The 23,335-nt window shown below is 42.7% G+C and overlaps 1 protein-coding gene across 1 annotated transcript in view; it reads right to left on the bottom strand.

Annotated features, from left to right (window-relative positions):
• LOC114549366 (contactin-associated protein-like 2) overlaps nucleotides 1–23,008 on the bottom strand; it is a 33,088-nt gene extending 10,080 nt beyond the window's left edge. Inside the window, exons 1-4 of the mRNA XM_028569633.1 lie at nucleotides 22,851–23,008; nucleotides 17,176–17,409; nucleotides 15,818–15,951; nucleotides 7,841–7,934 (exon numbers count right to left, since the gene is read on the bottom strand). Coding sequence (XP_028425434.1) covers nucleotides 7,841–7,934; nucleotides 15,818–15,951; nucleotides 17,176–17,409; nucleotides 22,851–22,947 — 559 coding nt within the window. The 5' untranslated portion in view covers nucleotides 22,948–23,008. The remainder of the gene's footprint in view (nucleotides 1–7,840; nucleotides 7,935–15,817; nucleotides 15,952–17,175; nucleotides 17,410–22,850) is intronic.
• Nucleotides 23,009–23,335: the final 327 nt, after the last annotated feature.

The raw sequence follows: 23,335 nt of genomic DNA, 5'->3' as shown, positions 1-23,335 counted from the left end.
TACTTAATTAGTTAGTTATAAAGAATCCACAGACTCAGCTCTATTATGTATACAGTAGCTTTGTGCTGAATCCTCAAAAACAGAAACACCTAAAAACCATCATCAGCAAGGTGTTTCTATAATCATATTAAATTAACATATTCAGACAAATTAGTTTATTTGAGGGATTAGAGGGAATATTTTCAAGTTAAATATGCCAATATTGTAAGAATGAAAAAAAAAAACAATAATCATATATATTTATAATAGCTGAGCTTAAAACATAAATCTTGAGCCTGACAAAGTTGACCTTATCTTGATCTGCAAGATGGCAAAGATAGATTAGCAGAGATGGACAAATTATTCAGTGGACAGATCCAAATACACAGCGATGGTATTTATTGCTTATGGTGCTGGCAAAATGTCACTTGTACAGGCAGATGGTTGAGAGTTATGGCTCTTAAAACAGGGTAAAACAGCCGGGTACTTGCAGTTATATCGCAAATAAGCTTTATCTATAGGGCACTTTTATTTAAATGTACAAAGTACTTAACAAAAAAGGCAGTTGGTTCACATCATGTCCTGCTAAAAATGGCTCCCTGGTACATCTTGAGGGTCAAAGTACGTTTAAAATGAAAGAACAGTCCAAAGTCCTCTCCGGGAACCATCACCTTATCGTGGTGGAGAGGTTTGTGTGTCCCTATGAACCTGGAGGCTGTGTTGTCTGGAGCTGTGTGCTCCTGGTAGGGTCTCCCAAGGCAAAGTGGTCTCAGGTGAGGGGCCAGACAAAGAATGGTTCAAAAACCCTATGAAACAACGTAGAAGAGGTGAAGTTACCCTGCCCGGAGGAAGCCCGAGGCCCCCGTCTGGAGCCAGGCCCAGATAGCGGGCTCGTCAGCGAGCGCCTGGTAGCCAGGTTTGCCACGGAGCCCGGTCGGGCACAGCCCGAAGAAGCAACATGGCAACTCCCTCTCCATCCCATGGGCCCACCACCTGTGGGAGGAACCGCTGGGGTCGGGTGCGCTGCTACACGGGTGGCACTGAAGGTCAAGGGCCTCGACGGACCAGACCCGGGCAGCAGACGCTGGCTCTGGGGACGTTGAATGTCACCTCTCTGTGGGGAAAGGAGCCGGAACTGGTGCGGGAGGTGGAGCGCTACCGGTTAGATCTGGTGGGGCTTACCTCTACGCACAGTCTCGGTTCTGGAACCATACTCCTGGATAGGGGTTGGATTCTTTTCTTCTCCGGAGTTGCCCAGGGTGTGAGGCGCCGGGCGGGTGTGGGGATACTCACAAGCCCCCAACTGAGCGCCGCTGCGTTGGAATTTACCCCGGTGGACAAGAGGGTTGCCTCCCTACGCCTGCGGGTTGTGGGGGGGAAAACTCTGACTGTTGTTTGTGCATATGCACCAAACAAGAGTTCGGAGTATTCGGCCTTCTTGGAGACCTTGACTGGAGTCCTGCATGGGGCTCCAGTAGGGGACTCCATTGTTCTGCTGGGGGACTTCAACGCGCACGTGGGCAATGATGGAGACACATGGAGAGGCGTGGGAGGAATGGCCTCCCTGATCTAAACCAGAGTGGTTGTTTGTTGTTGGACTGCTGTGCTAGTCATGGATTGTCTATAACAAACACCATGTTCGAACATAGGGATGCTCATAAGTGTACTTGGTACCAGAGCACCCTAGGCCAAAGGTCAATGATCGATTTTATAATCGTTTCATCTGATCTGAGGCCGTATGTTTTGGACACCTGGGTGAAGAGAGGGGCGGAGCTGTCAACTGATCACCATCTGGTGGTGAGTTGGGTCAGGGGGTGGGGGAAGACTCTGGACAGACCTGGTAAGCCTAAACGGGTAGTGCGGGTAAATTGGGAACATCTGGAGGAGGCCCCTGTCTGACAGACTTTCAACTCACACCTCCGGCGGAGCTTTTTGTGCATCCCTGTGGAGGCTGGGGGCATTGAACCCGAGTGGACAATGTTCAAAGTTTCCATTGCTTAGGGTCTTAGGTGCCTCAAGGGGCGGTAACCCACAAACACCGTGGTGGACACCGGTGGTCAGGGAAGCCGTCCGACTGAAGAAGGGATATGTTATCCCAGAGGACTCCGGAGGCGGTTGCAGGGTACCGAAGGGCTGCAGCCTCTGCCATGAAAGAGGCAAAGCAGCGGGTGTGGGAGAAGTTTGGAGAAGACATGGAGAAGGACTTTTGGTCGGCACCAAGGTGCTTCTGGAAAACTGTTTGCCGCCTCAGGAGAGGGAAGCGGGGAACCATCCAAGCTCTGTACAGTAAGGATGGGACACTGTTGACCTCAACTGAGGAGGTAATAGGGCGGTGGAAGGAGCACTTTGAGGAACTCCTGAATCCGACTAATATGCCCTCTATGTTAGAGGCAGAGCTGGAGGATGATGGGGGATCATTGTCAATTTCCCAGGTGGAAGTCACTGATGTAGTCAAACAACTCCTCAGTGGCAAAGCCCCTGGGATTGATGAGATCTGTCCAGAAATGCTCAAGGCTCTGGGTGTGGAGGGGCTGTCCTGGTTGACACGCCTCTTCAACATTGCGTGGAAGTCTGGGACAGTGCCAAAGGAGTGGCAGACCGGGGTGGTGGTGTGTGCCAATTACAGGGTTATCACACTTCTCAGCCTCCCTGGTAAAGTCTACTCCAAAGTGCTGGAAAGGAGGGTTCGGCCGATAGTCGAACCTCAGATTGAAGAGGAACAATGCGGATTCCGTCCTGGTCGTGGAACAATGGACCAGCTCTTCACTCTCGCAAGGATCCTGGAGGGAGCCTGGGAGTATGCCCAACCGGTCTAAGTGTGTTTTGTGGATCTGGAAAAGGCGTATGACCGGGTCCCCCTGGGAGATACTGTGGGAGGTGCTGCGGGAGTATGGGGTGAGGGGGTCTCTTCTCAGGGCCATCCAATCTCTGTACGACCAAAGTGAGAGCTGTGTCCGGGTTCTCGGCAGTAAGTCGGACTCGTTTCAGGTGAGGGTTGGCCTCCGCCAGGGCTGCGCTTTGTCACCAATCCTGTTTGTAACATTTATGGACAGGATATCGAGGCGTAGTCGGGGTGGGGAGGGGTTGCGGTTCGGTGGGCTGGGGATCTCATCGCTGCTCTTTGCAGATGATGTGGTCCTGATGGCATCATCGGCCTGTGACCTTCAGCACTCACTGGATCGGTTCGCAGCAGAGAGTACTTCTAAATCTGAGGCCATGGTTCTCAGAAGGAAATGATGGAGTGCCTACTCCAGGTAGGGAATGAGTCCTTACCCCAAGTGAAGGGGTTCAATTACCTTGGGGTTTTGTTCGCGAGTGAGGGGACAATGGAGCGGGAGATTGGTCGGAGAATCGGCGCAGCGGGTGCAGTATTACATTCAATTTATCGCACCGTTGTGACGAAAAGAGAGCTGAGCCAGAAGGCAAAGCTCTCGATCTACCGGTCAGTTTTCGTTCCTACCCTCACCTATGGTCATGAAGGCTGGGTCATGACCGAAAGAACGAGATCCAGGGTACAAGCGGCCGAAATGGGTTTCCTCAGGAGGGTGGCTGGCGTCTCCCTTAGAGATAGGGTGAGAAGCTCAGTCATCCGTGAGGAGCTCGGAGTAGAGCCGCTGCTCCTTCGCGTCGAAAGGAGCCAGTTGAGGTGGTTCGGGCATCTGGTAAGGATGCCCCCTGGGCGCCTCCCTAGGGAGGTGTTCCAGGCACGTCCAGCTGGGAGGAGGCCTCGGGGAAGACCCAGGACTAGGTGGAGGGATTATCTCTCCAACCTGGCCTGGGAACGCCGATCCCCAGTCGGAGCTGGTTAATGTTGCTCGGGAAAGGGAAGTTTGGGGTCCCCTGCTGGAGCTGCTCCCCCCGCGACCCGACACCGGATAAGCGGACGAAGATGGATGGATGGATGGAGAAAAGTCCAGATTAAAAATAAAAGCACATAAAAAGGACTTCTGAACACATATTATAGCCATTACGGCTTAAAGTTTCTCAGAATAATGGAATTACACCTGGAAATGGCGGCATTACTTAAAGCCTGTGTAAAATAATTGACAGCACCCAGAGGGAGCGACGTGTTAAATGTGTGTGGGCAGAGTTAATAGAACAAGAGAGGCTAGGGGGATAAAAAATAAAAAATAAGATCAGAATAATCAGAATTTCAGTGTGGTACCGATGTACATGTCCTTTGCAAGCAACCCTCAGGGCTACAATCATCTGTCTCTAATAGCACTTTCACAGTGTCACTATTTTTCCTGCTCTCTCTTTCTGCCTTTGGCTCTGAATTTATTCACTTAGATAGACACACTCACTTACAGTCCACACACACACACACACACACACACACACACACACACACACACACACACACACACAGTCAGATTTGTGGCACTGAAGACTGGGTTGGGACCCTGCCTGCTGCTCTGGCTAATGTATGACTCATGCCCTCCCAGGGAAGAAAGACCCATACGCAATACATCAACCCACCCAACAAAACACACACACACACACACACACACACACACACACACACACACACACACACACACACACACACACACACACACACACACACACACACACACACACACACACACACACACACACACACACACCTTACATCCCAACTCTACATGTATAAATATGCCATATATAAATATTAAATGAAATAATAAATATGCAGTAAAGCACTGATGCGCGTATACAGTTACCTTCACACACTGCATGCATACATTAAGCATCAGGCTTCAGCAGTTTCATTAGCATTTACAGTACTGTATGTAGCATGTGCTGAATCATCCCTGTGCTGCATGATCAATACTGCTTAAGTACTTTGGCAGCAAACACAGTAGATCCCATGACCCTGGAGCTGAGTTATTCACACCGACAGCTACAACAAACAAACACAATTCATCCTAAGTAGGCATTGGTTTTGTTCTCACAAACCAGATTGACATTTTGCTGACCACAGCATTGTAATTGGACGGTAACATTCAAAACATGCCCTTCTAGGTGTTTGTCAGTTTATACAGGAATAAAAGGTGAGGCTATGACAGCTTTGGCTTTTCTGCTTGTTCAAGCGTTGTGGCAGTACTTTACTTGAGTCTGCATTAGAAGTGCTGGGCAGGTATATTAGCTAAGGCTGCAACTAACAATTATTTAGATTTCCAACAGTTTCTCAATTAAGTGATCAACCATTTCTTGTATAAAATGTAAATAAAACAAAAACAATGACAAATGTCAGTCTCAACTTTAAGAGCACAAGGTGACGTCATCAAATTGCTTATTTTGTATGACAAACAGTCCAAAACCCAAATACAAAAATATAAAAACAGAAGAAAGCAGAAAATGATCACATTTGAAAATATATAGACATGCACCATGCTAATGTGAATTTGTAGTACAGAGTTGTTATCTAAGGATTTAGTAAAACACACATTTACTGTTTATTAATTATGATTATAGAAAGTGTGTGGCTATCTGTGCACATGTTTTTAATGTCTACCTCTCTTTATTTCTACCATCTTTATTCTAGCCAGCTTATCCCATCCCACAATCAGTAGACTGTGTGAGGTGATAGGGGAGACGTCGCTGTGATCAGTGTGTGTGTGTGTGTGTGTGTGTGTGTGTGTGTGTGTGTGTGTGTGTGTGTGTGTGTCTGTTCTTACAACACAGAGTCTCTGTCTCCCAGAAATAGAGAATCTGATGGCTCAGCTGTCTGACAGCCTCTCTTGTCTCTGTGGTCCTAACACAGAAGTGGAACAGATCTGATAAGATGTGCAAAATCAAACGCCTGCTTTTCTTCTATTTCCTTTCTCTCCCTGTTTTTCTCATTACAATATTCCCGTCATCCTTCTGTTTTCCTCCTTTTTTTTCGATCCAATTACCTTCTTATTTCCTTGCTCTGTCTACATTTATTATTCTGTTATGTTTACGAGACACCTATAGTTACATCGCACTGTTGAGTCTATTGAAGTGTAAGGCTGCATTTGAGGAGTTGGGTCTGTTTTGGCATGTGCAGTGACTTTGTCCTGTGTGTCCTACAAGCATCTGTGCTGTGTTGGTTGGCTGAAGATGGATTGTTGTGTTCTGTGTGTGAATGTGCCTGTTCACGTGTTTGTGTGTGTGTGTGTGTGTGTGTGTGTGTGTGTGTGGCATTGTATTCCCAGGGGTTCTGATAGTGTGTGCAGCAGTCGATAGTTCTGGCTGGCAACTGAAGTCAGCCATTAGTTCAACCTCCCTGACTTTCTCAGCACTTGAGGTAGAGGACAAAAGAGACGAGGAGAACAGAGCAAGCTGCAGCAGCATGCCAATAATGAGATACAATCTACCATCGGAGGTTCATTATGAGTAATTAAAGAAGCTAATAAAACCGACCAAAATCAAGCCATGAACCACAGGAGAACCTAGGTAACTGGCTGTTGATAATTAGGGTAATCAACGTCTGAGGTGTTTGGGCAGATGAAAAAATAAATTGATGCAAAAGATCATGAATCACATTTAAATTAGCTTTAGCACTGCAGTGTCAGTGTTTCACAAGTGTCAAAGTAGCAGTGACTGAACAACATAAATAGCAACATCAAAGGGAAAATTACCTAAAGTAATGGTTGGATTATTATGTTCTGACAGTTATATAAGCTGTTCAAGCACTGAGCAGAATCCTGGACAGTCTAATGCTAGGAAACTAAATATCAAGGTAATTTCAATGAGAAGTTAAGTATGTTAAGTTTTCATCCTAACAGTATTTACCAGATCAGCCACAATTGTGGTGCACACATATAGGCAGAGAGAGTTGCAGCTGTGATAATGTGCTGCACCAACATCTTTATTTCAATCCTCTGGCATCCTCTAGTGGACATCATGAGTAACTATAGTCTTTTTTTGAGAGTCAGACAGAATAGTGAGGCACATGGACAGATTCTGTTTGTGTGTATTTGGATTTGTTTTATTAATTCATCCTATAGTCTCATTTTCCACTAATTGTTTATTAACGTTTATTTATGTATATGTGTTTTAAGGACCAATTAGATGGCTTATCTAAGGGGTTTAACTTTACATCAAATTACAGAAATAGAATAGAATAGAGTTAGAGTATAACTGTTATATACATATATGTACAGCATGAACTAAATATATATGAAGAACCTAAATATGACAACAGCTGAAAAAACAACACTGTGTTCACATTGTGCCTCTAAGTCCAGGCTTTTAGTTTTGGACAGGAGAGATGTCAACTGACTTTTTGCCTCATAGCAGAGACAACTGTGATTGTTTTTATCTGGTTTAACCCAAGTGGATAACCTCCAGTTGGGGATTACAGCAAGGTCAACCCACATACATTAATTACATTTTAATAACTGCATGGATTTATTTTCCTGAAAATCTAATTTTGTTGCAGCCTCAATAGACAATTAATCTCTTCACTAATCCACAACGAAAATGATTCAGGAAGATTAGAAACGTGAGCTCCTTAAAGGGATAGTAAAGCAGCAACTTCCATGTTCCGCAAGGTAAAATTACTGTTTTTGTCAAAGGAGTCTGGTGGCTTTAAAGAGAGCAATATAACAGCTTCAGTTCCCCGTCGTAAAGGGCTGTTTGACGTCAAGGTAAAGCAAGGGAAATATTTTTAATATAGCGTACACTGAAATTGATTTTTTAGGTGGTCCAGTTTTTAAGGCCCACATAAAGAAATGTAACACATTTTGCCGTCCATGTACCTTATACAGACCCATTTCAAAAGAACTATCCCTTAACGCTCCAAAAAGCACCTTAACAAGTAGTTTAAACCATGATGGAGTGTGGATAGAGTGGTATGATTTAAGAGTGGTAAAATTGGTAAATAAGGGTTTCGATGAGCTGACATACTCACCAAAGACTTTGCCTAAGAACAGCGTCTTGACCAGGTTGAACTGTGTGTCTGAGGCGTCTGGGAGGGTGTAGCTCACTGGAGGGTAATGATCCAACTGAAACAGAAGGAGAGAGGGATGGAGAAATAATATATTAGTATCTGCATTTTAAAGAGAGTCTGGCTCTAAAACTACTGATCACAGCCTTTTAAAAAGACACCCAGCCTAAGACCTGCATCAGCACATTACACGAGATGATGAAGGAGAGATGCTAATTCATTGCTGTCAGGCACTGTAAAGCTGCAACACAGCACAATCAAAAGTTCAATGGGTCCCTCTTGTGGTCCAATTTGTTCTGTTAAAGGAAAACCTTTAACCTAGTATTCCCATGACCCAGTAACGTAACAAATCCAGACACTAGACAACCGACTCTATAGCACAAACAGAAACTAGGACTGAAACGTGAAATAACTTTTAACAAATATAACAAATATGAATCCAAGTCAGTCTCCTACTCCATTTACTTCAAGGCTTATGGCTACATGTCGCAGGCAAGCCGTATACTGTTGTTTTCAAGGCAGGTTATGCTGTCTGGCAAAGCCACACTTTGGCATGTGAGTGATGTATGTTCTTGGATACTTTTTACTAAAAGAAAGTTTGACATGAGATGCATCCACATGGTTGAATGGCAATAGTTTACAATACATAGAAGATTTGAGTTTTTAAAAACATCTTCTCTGATCAAGAAAACGCATCATTATTGTCAAATAGAGTTACATATTTCATCATCATTCTTTGATCATTCTCTGTAAACTAGAAGAAAAATGCATGAAAATCCTCATCATGAGTGGTGTCAATATCTCACTTCGTTCTATTTTGTTTGCTCACAAAAGTCACACCAGATCAAATGATTAAAGAAAACCTCCTGGTTGGAAAGTATTAATTTGTGTTAATTTGGTTTATTTTCTTTGTTTAGTTAAGCTTGTCATGGCTGAACGCAAACTTAAAAGCAATCTTCCATAATGATCCTGCAAACAAACAGCTCTTCACCAAGACTCGAGACAAATGATCGCACATTAATTAACAATATGCAATTTCTAAAGTCTGTCGTGGGTTCAAAGCCTATCCCCGAGAACTTTAAACAGAAAGAGAAGAAGCAGCGTGTTTACACAGAAGAGCGTCAGTGGAGATGTGAGAGCAGAGAGGGTGATGGAGGGAGGGAATACACGACTTTAATATCCCTGCAACATAATTAACTTGTTATTGCTGTTTCACTAAAGTTTCTAATTAGCTTGAAGGCTGCAGCCGGTGCTATTGACGAGAATCATTTCAACCCCACAAATTGGTTTCTGTGTGTGTTCCAGAAATAAAAGATCCTCCTGCCCCCCTTCTCTCTGTTCACAGGAGAACTGTATCTCAGCATACACCAGTCTGCAGAATGCATACCAACAGCACCAGCCAGGAGAGGGGAGGGTGATTGAGAACAATGACTTTTGTTACCGTGTGTTTTTGTTCTATTGATGTACTGAATAGCTGTCGTGGCCTGTTCGCAGTGACGGAGCTGGACTGTAACTAAAGGGTTGATATTTGTGTGTGTGTGTGTGTGTGTGTGTGTCTACAGGTTTGAATCAGTAGAGTCCTCCCATACAGAAAATTCTCTAAACTCCCTACCTCTCCAGACTATTTTCTCCCTTTTTCCCTCTCTGCACACACACAAACACAAACACAGCATATCCTAATTTGATTCTTTCCAAAAGCCTGGTCTCAGTGGACCATTGTGTGGGTTTTGTTTTCCACGGTGACTGGAGGGTGGGATAATGGGGCACAATTAAATTGTGCTCAGCCTATTTACTTTTAACTGAAAAAACAAATTGGCTGCACAGTCAGAGAGGGCGGTCTGAGTCTCAAAACCCCACATACAGGTCCACAGAGGAAGACAGCCAGGGAAGAAAGCTCATTTGACCAAACTTTGTCAATTACAAACACAATTATTGGGATCCTATCCTTTTTACTATGCGCCGTTTAGACAACACAATTTCCCCCTTTAAGCGCTGTTGGCGCCTCTTAGGATACATAAAGCTTACATAAGCAAAGTAATCAGGCATTAGACAAAGAGAAAATTAACAATGGGTGAAATCTATTTCCCTAACTATGTGCTCAAAAGGAATCTAATTTAGCCAATGTGCTGTAAATATTCTAACTAATTTACAGTACACTGAGAACTTTTGACTCGTGGCAGCTCTGTTTCCTTAATGATATCTGAGGGACAAAAAACTCCCATTCCAGATTAATCATTAGAGAAGCGAAGCGCAAATAAATGCTAATATGAATCTTTTTTTTCACCTGAATAAATAGTTTGACCTCAGTATCAAGTAAACAACTGAATTATTGCCTTTTCCCTTCACAGCTAGAGCCAGCTGTTCACACCACCAATACCAGAAGAGGAGAGGAGAGGAGACAGGGGGAAGGGGAAGGGGAGGAGAGGAGGAGAGAGGAGAGGAGAGGAAAAAAGAGGAGAGGAGAGGAGAGGAGAGGAGGAGGAAACAGAGATGAGATGTGTGGTGCCTGAAGGGACTCCTCACTTTCATCCCTAAGCTCTCAGTGTGTGAGAGTTTGAGAGAAAACGAAAGCCAGAGTTGGAGAGATGCAAACTTATTTTGATCTTGCTGTGATATGCCTTTGGTAGCGAGCTAACCTGAAGAGACCTCACAAACTGTTTAAAAATCCAAACGCTTGCTTGCTTGTCCGCCTGTGTGTACATTTCAGCAAGTATTTGTGTGCACATGCAAATCCTCTCCCTTGAAATAAGTCTCAGGACCGTGATGGGGTTAGATAACCTCAATGCATCAAAGTGATCTTTGTTATTTTATTTTGTGGGTCTTCTTTCTTTATTTAAATACATGATCGTTCTCTTCTCAACTCCCTTCTCCCGCTCTCTCTGACTCTCTATTCCTTCTTTTTCTTTTGCTCTCCATTTCTCTTCTGCTCTCTTTTCTCTCAGATTCCAATTACCACACTCCTACTTGTCTTCCCACTCGTTTTCTGCTGTGTCTTTAAACTAAACAGTTGCTTGTCTAAATGCCTTTTAGCACATGCAATTCATATCACAGCAGTGATAGCAGAGAAGTGAGACCTCCGCAGCCTAAGGAAAACACTCAACTCGCTCTTTTACTCTGGAAATTGAATTTGATCCACTGGCGGGCCGACCAGCATAACTGACCTTTATTGTATCTGACTGTATCTATCTCTGCCTCTCACTCATGTTGTCATATCTCAGATCAAAGCAGCTGCAACAAGGCCTCTGATGGGCATGTAAGCAAAATAGTAATGAGTTGGTTAAATTTCAAATGCTGGAGGTGTCATGCTTTACCAAAATTGGCATTTTAGGCATTGCATAATGCAATAATTTGTCATCCAATTTCCAATTCAGTAATTAGCAAGTGTACATTACGGTTATTCAATTTGAACATTCAAAAGCAGCTAACATTTCAGCATGTAGGACAGGTTCTGCACATGTTGTCTGACTGTAAATGCTGTTAATGGATGGTATTTAACAAAAACTTGCTGTATGACTGGAGCTAATTCTAATGATTACATTATAGAATAGGTCTGGTGAACCGTGTAGATTTTTTTGCAATTACTATTTTCACCCTCTTTCCAGATCCTGAAGTCTGGGAGGCGCTTCAGAGTGTCTCTGGCAAAAAGTGTATTTTAAAAATCCTTTATTCCAAATGTCATCAATATCCTCAACCAGACCAAGTGACAACATCAAACTGAGCTGCTATTTTAATGTATTTAAGCATATTTATTCTTTTCTCCTGATATTTCTTTTCTTTCCTTTCATCTTTTTATACTCCACTTACTATGTCTGAGATGTTGTATGTATGTTTATCTGTCTTGTATGTCTGGTGAGCCAAAGAAAAATGTCCAACTTGGTGGACATTAAAGATTTATTCTATTCTATTCTATTCTATTTAAATCTGCACTAACTATTTTGGAGCCACTTGGGGGCATAGGAAACATGGTGTGTACACAGCACTGACACATAATCACCTTTTAAGTTGATATAGAAAAAAGGCTAGCAAACTGCTGCCTATTTACATGTCTAACAGATACCGAGAAACATTAGCATTCATTTTGAGTCATGTTTCTGGTCACCTGATTAATGTAAGTTCAATATTCCCTCTCCTTTTAGCTCCGTTTTTAGTCTCCACCAACTCCTGAAGGAATCAACTGTCTTTAGCTGCTAAATGCTTCACTTTGTCCACTACCTAGCTGCTAATTTTGTCTCGCTGCGTTTAATGATGGGCAGTTTATAGTTTTTCCCCCTTTAACATGGTTTAGCTAAATGCAAAACATTATCATTAGTGTATCATGGCATCTGCTTAACATCTTTTCTGTGTACTCTGTACTTGATAATTAAGTCAGCAGACTACTAGCTACCTACTCCCCAGTCTTGCTGAGTGTTTCTCTTGTTGCTGTCATCCTGAGCAGAATATGTCCTGTTCTTCGCAACTCTTTTGTGTGAGTGTGAGCCACAGTCATAGTTCCTGGCTAAAAAGTCAATTAACTATAACTTGTGGTGGAATGTCCAGAAACACCATGTTGTGGTATGATGAGACAAAGGCAAAGCTTAGACAACATCAGGTCATTCATAGGTCACAGGTCAGGGGACGAGAATATTCGGCCAATCTCTAATAACCAAACCTGTCCATGTATAATTATGTTTGTCTCTCTACAGTTTCAAGGAGTGTAGACAGCTGTATGATAAGGGAATGTTTTGTTTCAGGACTGTCTCCTTTTGGAGGTTGGCGGCCCTGCCACACTTCAGCATACTTCCCAGAGAGAGAGAGATATATGCTGACCTTTAGCATCTGTGTTTAGGCGCATGCAATGTCTTTGTTTACCTTCAAGGTTCAGCTAAACGTAATGCCTCCAGCATGAGTTTAAATACACCTTCAGGAGGACGGGAACTTCAGAGAGTTAGGTCAGCACTGCACAATAACACATTCTACTGTACTGCCTGCTTACTTGTCTCCTCAATTAAGTGTTCATGAAATGCTTCTGTGTTAGTCATCAAAATCTCCCGAACCTTCTTCACGTATGTGAAATGAGTTGTGGTGCTCTTGAGTTTTTCCTTAACATAACTAAAAGCCCTGAAGGATGTGAGAAGGTAGAAGGTGGGAGGAATGGAGAGATAGAATGAGAGAAGTGCAGTGGACAGATGAATTAGACTGAACGATGGTGATTTTGTAGTGTAGCAGTGTGAAGCCTTTGTAGTGATTTGACCTGACAAGATCTCATTGTGCATGCATGTCTGTTGGCATGCATGTCCATATCTGTTTACCCGTTTATGCTAAGTGCATGTTTGTACCTTGAAAAGAGCTTGGAGGCAGTAAGGCAATATGAAAAAGTGTTACTCATCAAAGTTTTCTTCGTTAGCACACCTTCTGGCTCTACTTTTCATGCACTATCTATAACATTAATCTATGTTCTCTCTCCATCCCTCCCCAACAGTTCCCTTGTGGATTTTATTGCTTAAATCCAAATGACATCATGCCCACCAATGACATCATGCCCACCAGAACCTCTGGATTTTTGTATCATTCTTTGATGAGTTATGAACCTATAATGTAAGGAAAAGAAGCCAATGGATTGTTATTTAGAGTACAGATTGGGCACAACGGGAGTGGTAAATGGAGAATTGCACTTGATAGTTAATATTTCAGTCACACACTGAACACTGGGCCTAACATCCATATCTAGACACAACCAAGCTACGAGCAACCAGTGGAAGACACTATGTGTGCATGCATGTGTGTGTGTCTGTGTGTGATGAGCAAAGAAGTGCGCTCCAATCACTCTTTTTGCCAATAAAAAGGAGATGTGTTACGTTGAAGTGCTCCCACTGGGGTGATCAGCAGCTGCAGGATGTGATTTGCTCAGAGAATGCGGTTGATTTCCATTGGATGTTTCAGATTTCAATTTTCTTACTGTCACAGTTTTTCACTGTAGTGTTTGAATGTAGCTGATGAGATTCCAGTATGGATGGAGACTGCTCTATGTGCATGCAATGAGAGACAGATAGGCCAAGGACTTATGTAGAAAAGGAGGTGTAATGATTATTGGTTTGCAAATGTACTGTGATTCATTCTGGCCAACACTTTATACTACCTTAATGAAAACAACAGTGAAGGGGGCTTCATTTGGAAACATGGTATTTATCACAAGAGAGGATGACATCTTGGCACGGTAGCCAGAATTAGAAAGAACACAACTAATTATATATTCACTGTTATATATCCACACATTACATGGACTCCACTATATTCTATCTTGTATCCAATGCACGTGAGAAACACGTCCTTTGAAATTAAAGTCCTAACTGAGATTGTCTTTATTATGTTTAATGTATTCATATCTAATGTATTTCATACATTTCCTTAGTGTCAGTATGTTCTAAATGTATTAATTTAAACATCCTGCAAACATGTTGTGGTTCATATACAGTATCGTCCATTTTCCCATTCATACTTCATTTGTTCTAACGTGTTAACACAGTGGTTGCATTATTTGTACAACCCCTCCACATTTGCAGGATTCTTTTCCTCATTTTAAAATGATCAATGTTTCCAATTAAATCAAATTACATCTATGGCCTAGTTTAGTCCTAGTTTTTATTTCCACAGTGAATATGGTGTTAAGGTACATTGTTTTCTCTACAATATTCCCTAAATAGAGGTGGTACAAACCTAGGTCAAGTATTTCATGGATGGAAGTAATCCATGAGGGTAGCATGAATAAGATGATACAGCAGATGAGATCAAACTCCATTGATGCTTGCAGGGAAATTTGATTCTGTCAGCATGAGCATTAAATCCATAGAGAATAAACAGTGTAGCGTGTAAGCAAATAGCTGGAATATTAGTAAGAGCAAGGTTATACAAAACTATTGCCATGATGCTCTCTATACGGTTCAGCAATTCCACAGAGAGGAGGTGAGTCAAGGGCTCTGGTTATTGCAATGTCTCTCTCTGGCCACTATGAAGTAGTTGGGCTCTCCACATGTGAGTATGCAAGTGCGCTCATCTCTGGATATTTAGGCAAGGCAGCTAAGAAATATGAATATACATACTGTATGAAATGGCTGAACAACTACATTCTACAGGAGCCCGTGCATACACAAACTGCTGTGTAGATGTTCAATTCAAGGTCATGCAAATACAAATTTATTTGGTTCTGGATGCAATCAATAACTAGGTTTTTACAGGCGGCAGTCATGCATTTAGAGTCCTCCTTAAATTGTAGCCTGGAGCCAAATCGGAGCATTTTAGTCCAGAACAAAGTCTGTAATAGTTTAGCTGAATTCTCACTCCATCCTTGACAGCTACTGACTGAGGCTTGGCTGTATTGATCGGCGCTAAGCTGTTTAGCTGCACAAAACTCAAGAGCACACAAACAGACCCACAGATACACACAAACATACATACGCAAACGCATTGTCATTCACAAGCACAAACATGCTCAGTCTTTCTTGCTCTGTCTCTTTTATATTAATAAAAGTATCTCTTCTTCTTAATACACACGCAGCCATGCATGGCAGACACACAAAGATATGCCGCCACAATCACACAACAGCGTGCAGTCATACAAACACACACAGATTGATGCATTCTCTCTGTTGCTATACTTAGGCTGTCTACTGGAAGTGGATTAACAGTGGCAGAGGACAAGCACTTTCATCACAGCAGAAGACAGAACAGGACACTGCTCTCCCCTCTGACTTAACGCTGGCTGGTCTAGTGTTTGTGTGTGCGGGATGGCAATCACATACACTCTCTCATATACACTCGCTTGTAAGTACGTCTTTATAAATGAAACATACGTCTTTTGTGTTCTGAGCATCAACTAAAAGCCTAACATATGTGTTTGAGAGTGATCAGAAATGTGTGTGTGTGTGCGTGTGTGTAAGAGTGAGAGTGTGTGTGCGAGGTCTGTACCTGGATGGTGATGCTTCTGTCAACACGGGACATGTTGATGCTATGTGGCTGTCCGTTGGCCAGGTTACGCTGGTCTACATCTATAGAAAATGGCTCCCTCAGTCCTCCCAGGTTATACCGCACCTGTAGCGAACCTGAAGACGTACAGGTCAATGGTTTGAAACGTGGTCTGGTTATATGCAACCTCACATCTCTGCTTTTCTTCTACTTCTCTAAAGCATAAGCTCTCATCAATAAATACAGTACCTGAATAAATACAATGAATTTGTCAAGCACTGGCTGTAAAAACATGATTGCTGACGAGTCCATAAGTAGTTAGTGTATTAATAGTTGATGACACCTAAGACTTGCCACAGAAGTATTGCGGTTGACCTGAGCACTTAAGGCCAAAATGTAGTTTGTTTTCTTTTCCAAGTGATGGGGCAAGCAGGGGTGAGGAATTCAGGGTGAAACCCCGAAAGATTCAGACAGGGGATTATAGATATTTACTGTCTCAGGCTCCGTGCTCTGCCGTCCTTCAATACCCACCAGGTCCGGATTTGTTGCGGAACGGCTGCGGCCATGACTGACAGCTGAAGTCACAAGGACCCACGAGATCTCGCAAATTCATGTATGATTGCGCGATATAAAAGGATGTAGTTTCTATAAACAGAACCACAAAACCAACAACAGTTTGACTTCAGGCCTGTCTCCGCCCATTATGACGTTTTCAAGGTGTAGTGCAGGAAAATATGATCTGCCGTAAGCACGGTGTATTTTATTTAGAAAATGAACCGGATGTTTTATTTTGTTTCTGTGCTCGACTTCCTGTCCCGCACAATCTGCCCTGTGCTGAATTGCTGCAGAGCTCTCCAGTATCCGTCAAAAATAGAAGCTCTGCCTATATGCTCCGGAGGGCTGCGGATTGCCGGAGCTGGGACGGAGTCGGAACGCAGCCGTTCCGCAGTCAGTGAAAATACACACATTGACTTTAATGGAAACTTATTGACTCCGCCGCCGTTCCACAGTTGGTGGGAATTGAGGGTGAGTGTGCATGGGACCCAAACATTTCTAGCAGCACCCCTAGGTAGTGTGAGTATTTGTAGCTTTATTTCAGTGGAAATGCTCATTGTTTGCTGAAACGCTAGATGGCACTGTCAAATTTGTATTACTTCTATTTTATCAAAGTACTTTGCGGCCTGTCAGCGGCTCAGTGGGAGGCCGCTGACTGGGGAGGATTTTCGGAGATTATAAAACTTTCCAAACTGTGCTGCAAGGATAGCCTTTAAGCATGTACTTTGCAGAACTAACAAGCATTACTGCAAGCAGACTTCTCAGTGGTGAGCAACCACAAATTGCGTGAGTGTGTGGACCATTACCGTTCTGCCTTAGAACCACAGCCAGATAATCCTGCGTCTTGGAGCTGACATACATCAGAATAGCTGGAGCGTTGGATGTGCTGAAACTGAAAGCCACTTCCTCCTTTGTTAGATTCACTTCATGTGGCATCAGCTGGTGGGTCAGGATCTTTGTGTCCCTACTGGCTCCTGCAACTGCTTCGGGCATGAAGTTGTACTTGACCAGTGTTCCTGCCTCAAAGAAACCCCCAACATCTGGATGAGATGAAAAAAGATATAAGAATAAATGATAACGGAAATAAGATGTAAGCAAGTGAACACACACAAATACAATAAATACTGCCTGGCAATGTGTTTATCACAAACGATCATATTTTGAATAATATGCGAAACCAAACATACAGCAACGACAACAGCAAGGATACAAGATAGAAAAGACAGAAAGATACACAAACAGAAAGAAAAGAAAAACACCTTCCATCAAAAAGAAGCCACGGGGAAGCGCTCATAAAACTCACACATACCAAGACACAATAGGCTAGACATATTAAACGGCCAGAGAGAAATAAGCTCACACATAAATATGACTGTGTTCAGGAGGGGAAGTAAAGTGGGTGTTAAATTGCAATACTCCAGCATCTGAAACCAAACAATACATTGTTTAACAGTACATTAACAGACCTAATGGCATATTCCAGCCATCCCAGGAGGCTTATTGATTCTCGTTATCAAGTGTTGAGAAGAACGGACCTTATTTTTCAATACTCCTGTTATGCCTCTCGTTTGTGTTAATGTGTGTGTGAGTGTGTGTGTGTCCGTGTGTCAGTTAGAAAGGAGAGAAAAAGGCACAATGTGCATGAAATTAAAGAGAATGGTTACAGAGAAAGCAGCAAGCCACAGGCTCTGTGTGTGTGTGTGTGTGTGTGTGTGTGTGTGTGTGTGTGTGTGTGTGTGTGTGTGTGTGTGTGTAAAAGCCATGGAATATATATATATATATATATATTTTTTTTAACCTTTATTTATCCAGGTAAGTCGGTTGAGAATAATTTTCTCATTTGCAACAACGACCTGTCACATTCACACAGTTCACACAGTCTGATCTGCTGGCCACTGAGCAGCTGCACTGGAGCAGTTGGGGTTAAGGGAGGGCCTTGCTCAAGGGCACCTCAGTGGTGGTAATGAGGGAGGGACAAGCGCTGCTCTTTCACTTTCCCCACTCAGATTTTATCCTGCCGGTCTGTGGATTGAACCAGCGGCAGTGGCAGCAGTGAAAATGTATAACTACACCCCTTATGGGTGAATAATACTAAGTGAACACATTTCTGCATCTTATTTTAAAGCTTCACTTTACCCATTGTCTCCTTTTCGGACACTGTACAATTAATACTTCAGGCTACATTACTTGAATTTAATATAAGGCTTATGACTAGAAAATGGGCAAGCTCTCTGACTGGTATTGGCATACAGGCAAAACCTCACTTCCATTCAGTTACACCACAATTGTATGCTCTATTCTGCGGTGCACTGATATAGTTTCAGGCTTTGGTCTGGAGAGACCCATTTTACCAATTGTTCTGCGTTAACCAGGCGAAGAGCTTGTAAAGTTTTCAAATAGCCTGCTCCTCACTTGGGTTTTTTTGATGCGGCTGGATTGTTCACTGTCTGTAGTGATCCATGCCTCGGGGAATGACTGAATCAGACTTCAATCAGACAAAATGCAGTATTTCTGACGAGTAGCATGCTTGAACGATTGCCTTGAATCAGTTACAAACAACATATGGAAAAACAAATCAACATAACAACCTTCACAATCCATGGACAAATGGTCCATAGATTGGTCACATGGTCACAATAGTCACATGCCTTTTCTTTTACCTCACAACTACATTCACATCCAATCCAATCCAATCCAATTTTATTTATAGAGTGCATTTCACAGATAAGAAACCAACAAAGCGCTTTACAAGGTACATACAAACATACATTGGGTAAAGAAAATACAGCATGAGATGAGGAGAGACGAGGAGAAAAAGGCAACTCCCAGACTATGCCCCCACTAGGAGCACAGTGTGGGAACAGAAAAAAAACACCTCAGCAACATAAGCACATAACCAATACAAGGGCACACAAGACACATCATACATTTAACAGAATGTTATCATGTGTCAGGTCAGATACTGCATATTAGCCACCCCTCTTTTACAGTTCATTCTAAATGTGTCATATTAGCAAGTTAACGTTAGTATTGTCAGTTTGTTCGGTTAACCAGCTTCCAAAATTAATGTTTTCGGAGGCCGGTTGACTGTCAATCCTCTATAAATGAAAGTAAAACTTTGTTTTATTTATAAATGTATACATAGAGAAATGCGTGCGTTTCAGAGTTAGTAGTATTCATCAAGAAAACGGTCTTGCCTGCACATTTGAGGGCGTAGGTTTCAAAGAGTATAACATCAGTGGGCTATAAGCTGTGATTTCAACATATTGAGCAAGGGAAACATACAGGTACATTGCACATTTGACCTAGGTCAAAAACATTGTAGAGAACATAAAACCTTTTCAAAGGTTTACTTAATGTGACATACAAAGAGGATACTGAGCTGGGGAACATAGCACCCTGGGAACATAGATCATTCCCGTGAGAAATATCCGATAACGCTAACCTGGCTAACTTTATTAAGTCATTGTTGTGTTATTATTTTGAAAAGTAATTTAAAAATCTCTTTGATAATTAAAGAACGTTGTATAATTTTTCTTAGTGTTTTAATCAAATTCCATTTTTCTTCTTTCACCGTACTCTTCATTCTAAACGTGTCACATTAGTAAGCTAATGTTAGCTTTGTCAGTTTTTTTGTGGACGTTGTTTGTCCCCACATTTTTGAAGCTTTTTTTTTTAATGCTGTAAAATTTAATAAAATACCCAAATTCAAGTAGTGAACTAATCATTTATTTTACCTGTGAAGAGTGGTGTATGGAACCATCCACGTTATTTTTTTTCACAATTTGGTTGAAAGAAACCCCAAATTTCTGCTATAGAAACTTTGAAAACGGGTCAAATTTGACCCGAGGAAAACAGGAGGGTTAAGTTAGCTGCACAACAGTTACACCTAGCAGTTTGCGGTAATAAATTACTATTACAAGTCATTTCTATGTAACTACCTAACCTGTTTTCATTTAGTGTTTACCAACACTTGCATTATAACTTAGTCTGAACTGTACAAAGAGCTTGTGCAAACGGCCCAAATCTTGCCTTCTGCTTAACTTTAAAAGCTATTCTTAGATTTTATCTTTATTCATACAAACTGTAGATTATGTGGATCCTTTGAATAACCTGTCTCGGCCTTTTCTGCCCTGCTGAGAAAAAGAGTAAAGAGACTCCGAGGTGCTGCCCAGAGTCTCAGTGCCAACACACACAACTGTCTAGAAGCATAAGAGGGAATCTTTAGGTGTGTGTGTGTGTGTGTGTGTGTGTGTGTGTGTGTGTGTGTGTGTGTGTGTGTGTGTGTGTGTGTGTGTGTGTGTGTGTGTGTGCGTGCGTGATTTATGTTAGAACATGAAGAAGTATTGGAAAGGGAATTTGTGCAAGCATGCAAGGTCTCTGCAAATGCGTGCGTGTGTCTATGTATATGTACATGTGCACATCGGCTCCATGTGACCCTCAAGGGCAGAAAAGCAGGAGAATGAGAGTATATAATAATAATACTGCGGGGTCCCCTGAGCAGTGTGTAAATATGGATACAATGGAAATGCACTATGCAATTATGGCTGGCTTCATGCATTTTTCACTCACTGGGAGAGAGGGGGGAAAAGAAAAGGGAAAAAAGGAGAGGGGCAACTGGGAGAGGAGAAAAGTCTGAGTAGGAATGAAGAGAGGGAAGAGGTGAGAAAGAAATGAAAATGTAGAGGGGAAACAGTAAAAAAAGCAGGAAAGAGGGAGAAGAGAGGCAGAGCAGGTGGGTGTAAATGGGAAAAAAGGGAGCAGAGAAAAGGAGGAGAGGAGGGGTAGAAGAAAGTAGAAACCAAAATAAAAGAAAGGAAGGAAATGAGAAAAAGGAAGAGGATAGAGAGTAACAAGAGTAAAATGAGACCTGAAAAAATAGAGGAGGAGCAAGGGTAGGTTCAGAGATGAAGGGTGGAAATGGAGGGGAGAAGAAAAGGAAAAGATTTTAGATAGGGAGGCGAGTAGCACAAAGCGGAGCAAGAAGAGGAAGCAGTGAAACGTATAAAAGGGACAGGAGATACAAAAGAGATGAGAATAAAAAAGAGGGAACATGTGTGAAGAAAGGAAAAAACAGATGAGGACTGGAGGCAGAGAAAAGAAGGAAAAGAGGAGACAGAAGAGAAAGAGGGGAGACACATATATCATGCAAAGAAACAGACACAAGGGTGTGCTCTCTCCCTTTCTTTCACTTTCTCTTTTTTCTGACACAGATAGACTAATACATAAACACACACACCCTCACACAGACAGTAATCTCTATTCTCTAAATCCCGAAATGCCTGATTGGTTATGACAGGATTCAGAGGAGGTCTTCTCATGTCTTACACTGCCTATCACCCTCTTCCCTTCTTCCTTGGCACAAACACACACACAGACACAGACACACACACACACACACACACACACACACACACACACACACACACACACACACACACACACAGGCACACACAAGCACACACAAGCCCACACAAGCACATACACTTTGCGTTTCTGTCATCTTGTCACCCCCCTGCCAAGAGCACAGGGAAAAAACACTATTAGGCTTTAGGAAACAAATTAATTCACGTGTCGGGGATCAACTCTGACTGGGAGCTTGCAGAAAGCCTCTGACAACACTGCTGCTCTTCTCCCCAGAGCATTTTATGAAAACTTGTTTTGGGAAGTACAACTTTAATGCTGTATCTAATGAATCCCTGTGAAACAAACATAATGTACTGTAGTAGCAATATGCAACAGTGCAGATGCAGTGTCACAGTGTGACATTTCTCATCTCTGAACTTCAATAACCTAGAGCTACCCACGGCTTAGTAAAGTGACTTGCTTTTATTTTTTTTAGTATGATCTCTCAGCTCTGCATTTGCACGGTTTTAGCATTCAGTCAGTGCACTCTACAGTCATGGAGAATTGGTGGGTAAGCACACTATCGCTCTCAATCGATGCCTTTTATCATAGGACCAAACACCTTCAACTGGCGACTCCAAACTGAATAGGAAGAGAGCACAATCACAGAGCGCAGCAAAAATCACAGTTGGTTGTCAGGCAATGACGCGCATTGAAACTACTCCAGCAGTAATCACTGCACTATTTGCCTCTGGCTTTGTAAACTAAAAGAGACAATGCCAATGATAACGTAGCTTTACAAAGACGCCCATAAACCCTGTTGGAAAAGTGTTAGCTGAGAGATTATGACTCAGTGTGTAATCCTAAAACTCTGAGCGTAAAAGGTAGTTTGTGAGGTTTGAAGAAGAGAATAAAGGAAATAAAAATTGCACAAAAACAAAACCTGCAGTGCTGGCAAAGTGGAAATAAAATCAGACATAAAATAGTACCTGAAAGCCCACACAAAGAGAAATTGATTTATCTTGCAATTGAAGTTTTGAAGATGAAAAGCAGCGCGATGCATTTGTGTCGTTTATAGTCCCATGATCTACCTTCAATTAGGGACTGAAATTGTATTTCCAAAAATGTCTCTCACCTCTGGTGCAGAACGGGCCGTCATAGGCAGTGGCGGTGCAGTCACATAGGTAGCCGTTGTACCTCTCCACACACTTCCCTCCGTTCCGGCAGTACATCCCAAAACTGGTACAGTGGCCTTGGCAACCGGGCTTGACCCCGGGCGTCACCTCGGCCCTCTCTTCCAGGTCGAGGGTGATGCCGTTCATCCGCAGGGCTCGGATACAGCCCAGGAACCCCCTCTGCCCCCCTGCAGCACCTGAGGAGCGAGGGAGAGAGGTGGTATCAGTGTAGCAAGGATGTGTAGCAGTGGGACATAACAAATAAAAAGGACAAATGGAAGTCAGGATCACAGAAGTCATTTTGAATATAAGAGGCTGTTTAAATCTCTTTTTTAGAAATGTTAATATCCTAACGCCTGGAGGAAGCCACTGATGTCACGTTAATAGTTCCAACTGTGACGCCGAACTTGAAACAACCTTCAACTCATTTGATTTCTTCATTAAT

This window comes from Perca flavescens, chromosome 22, assembly GCF_004354835.1.
Source record: "Perca flavescens isolate YP-PL-M2 chromosome 22, PFLA_1.0, whole genome shotgun sequence".
NCBI classification, from domain to species: Eukaryota; Metazoa; Chordata; class Actinopteri; order Perciformes; family Percidae; genus Perca; species Perca flavescens.
Note: the sequence above shows the minus strand (reverse complement) of the source record. Positions and strands in the feature narration are given on the sequence as shown.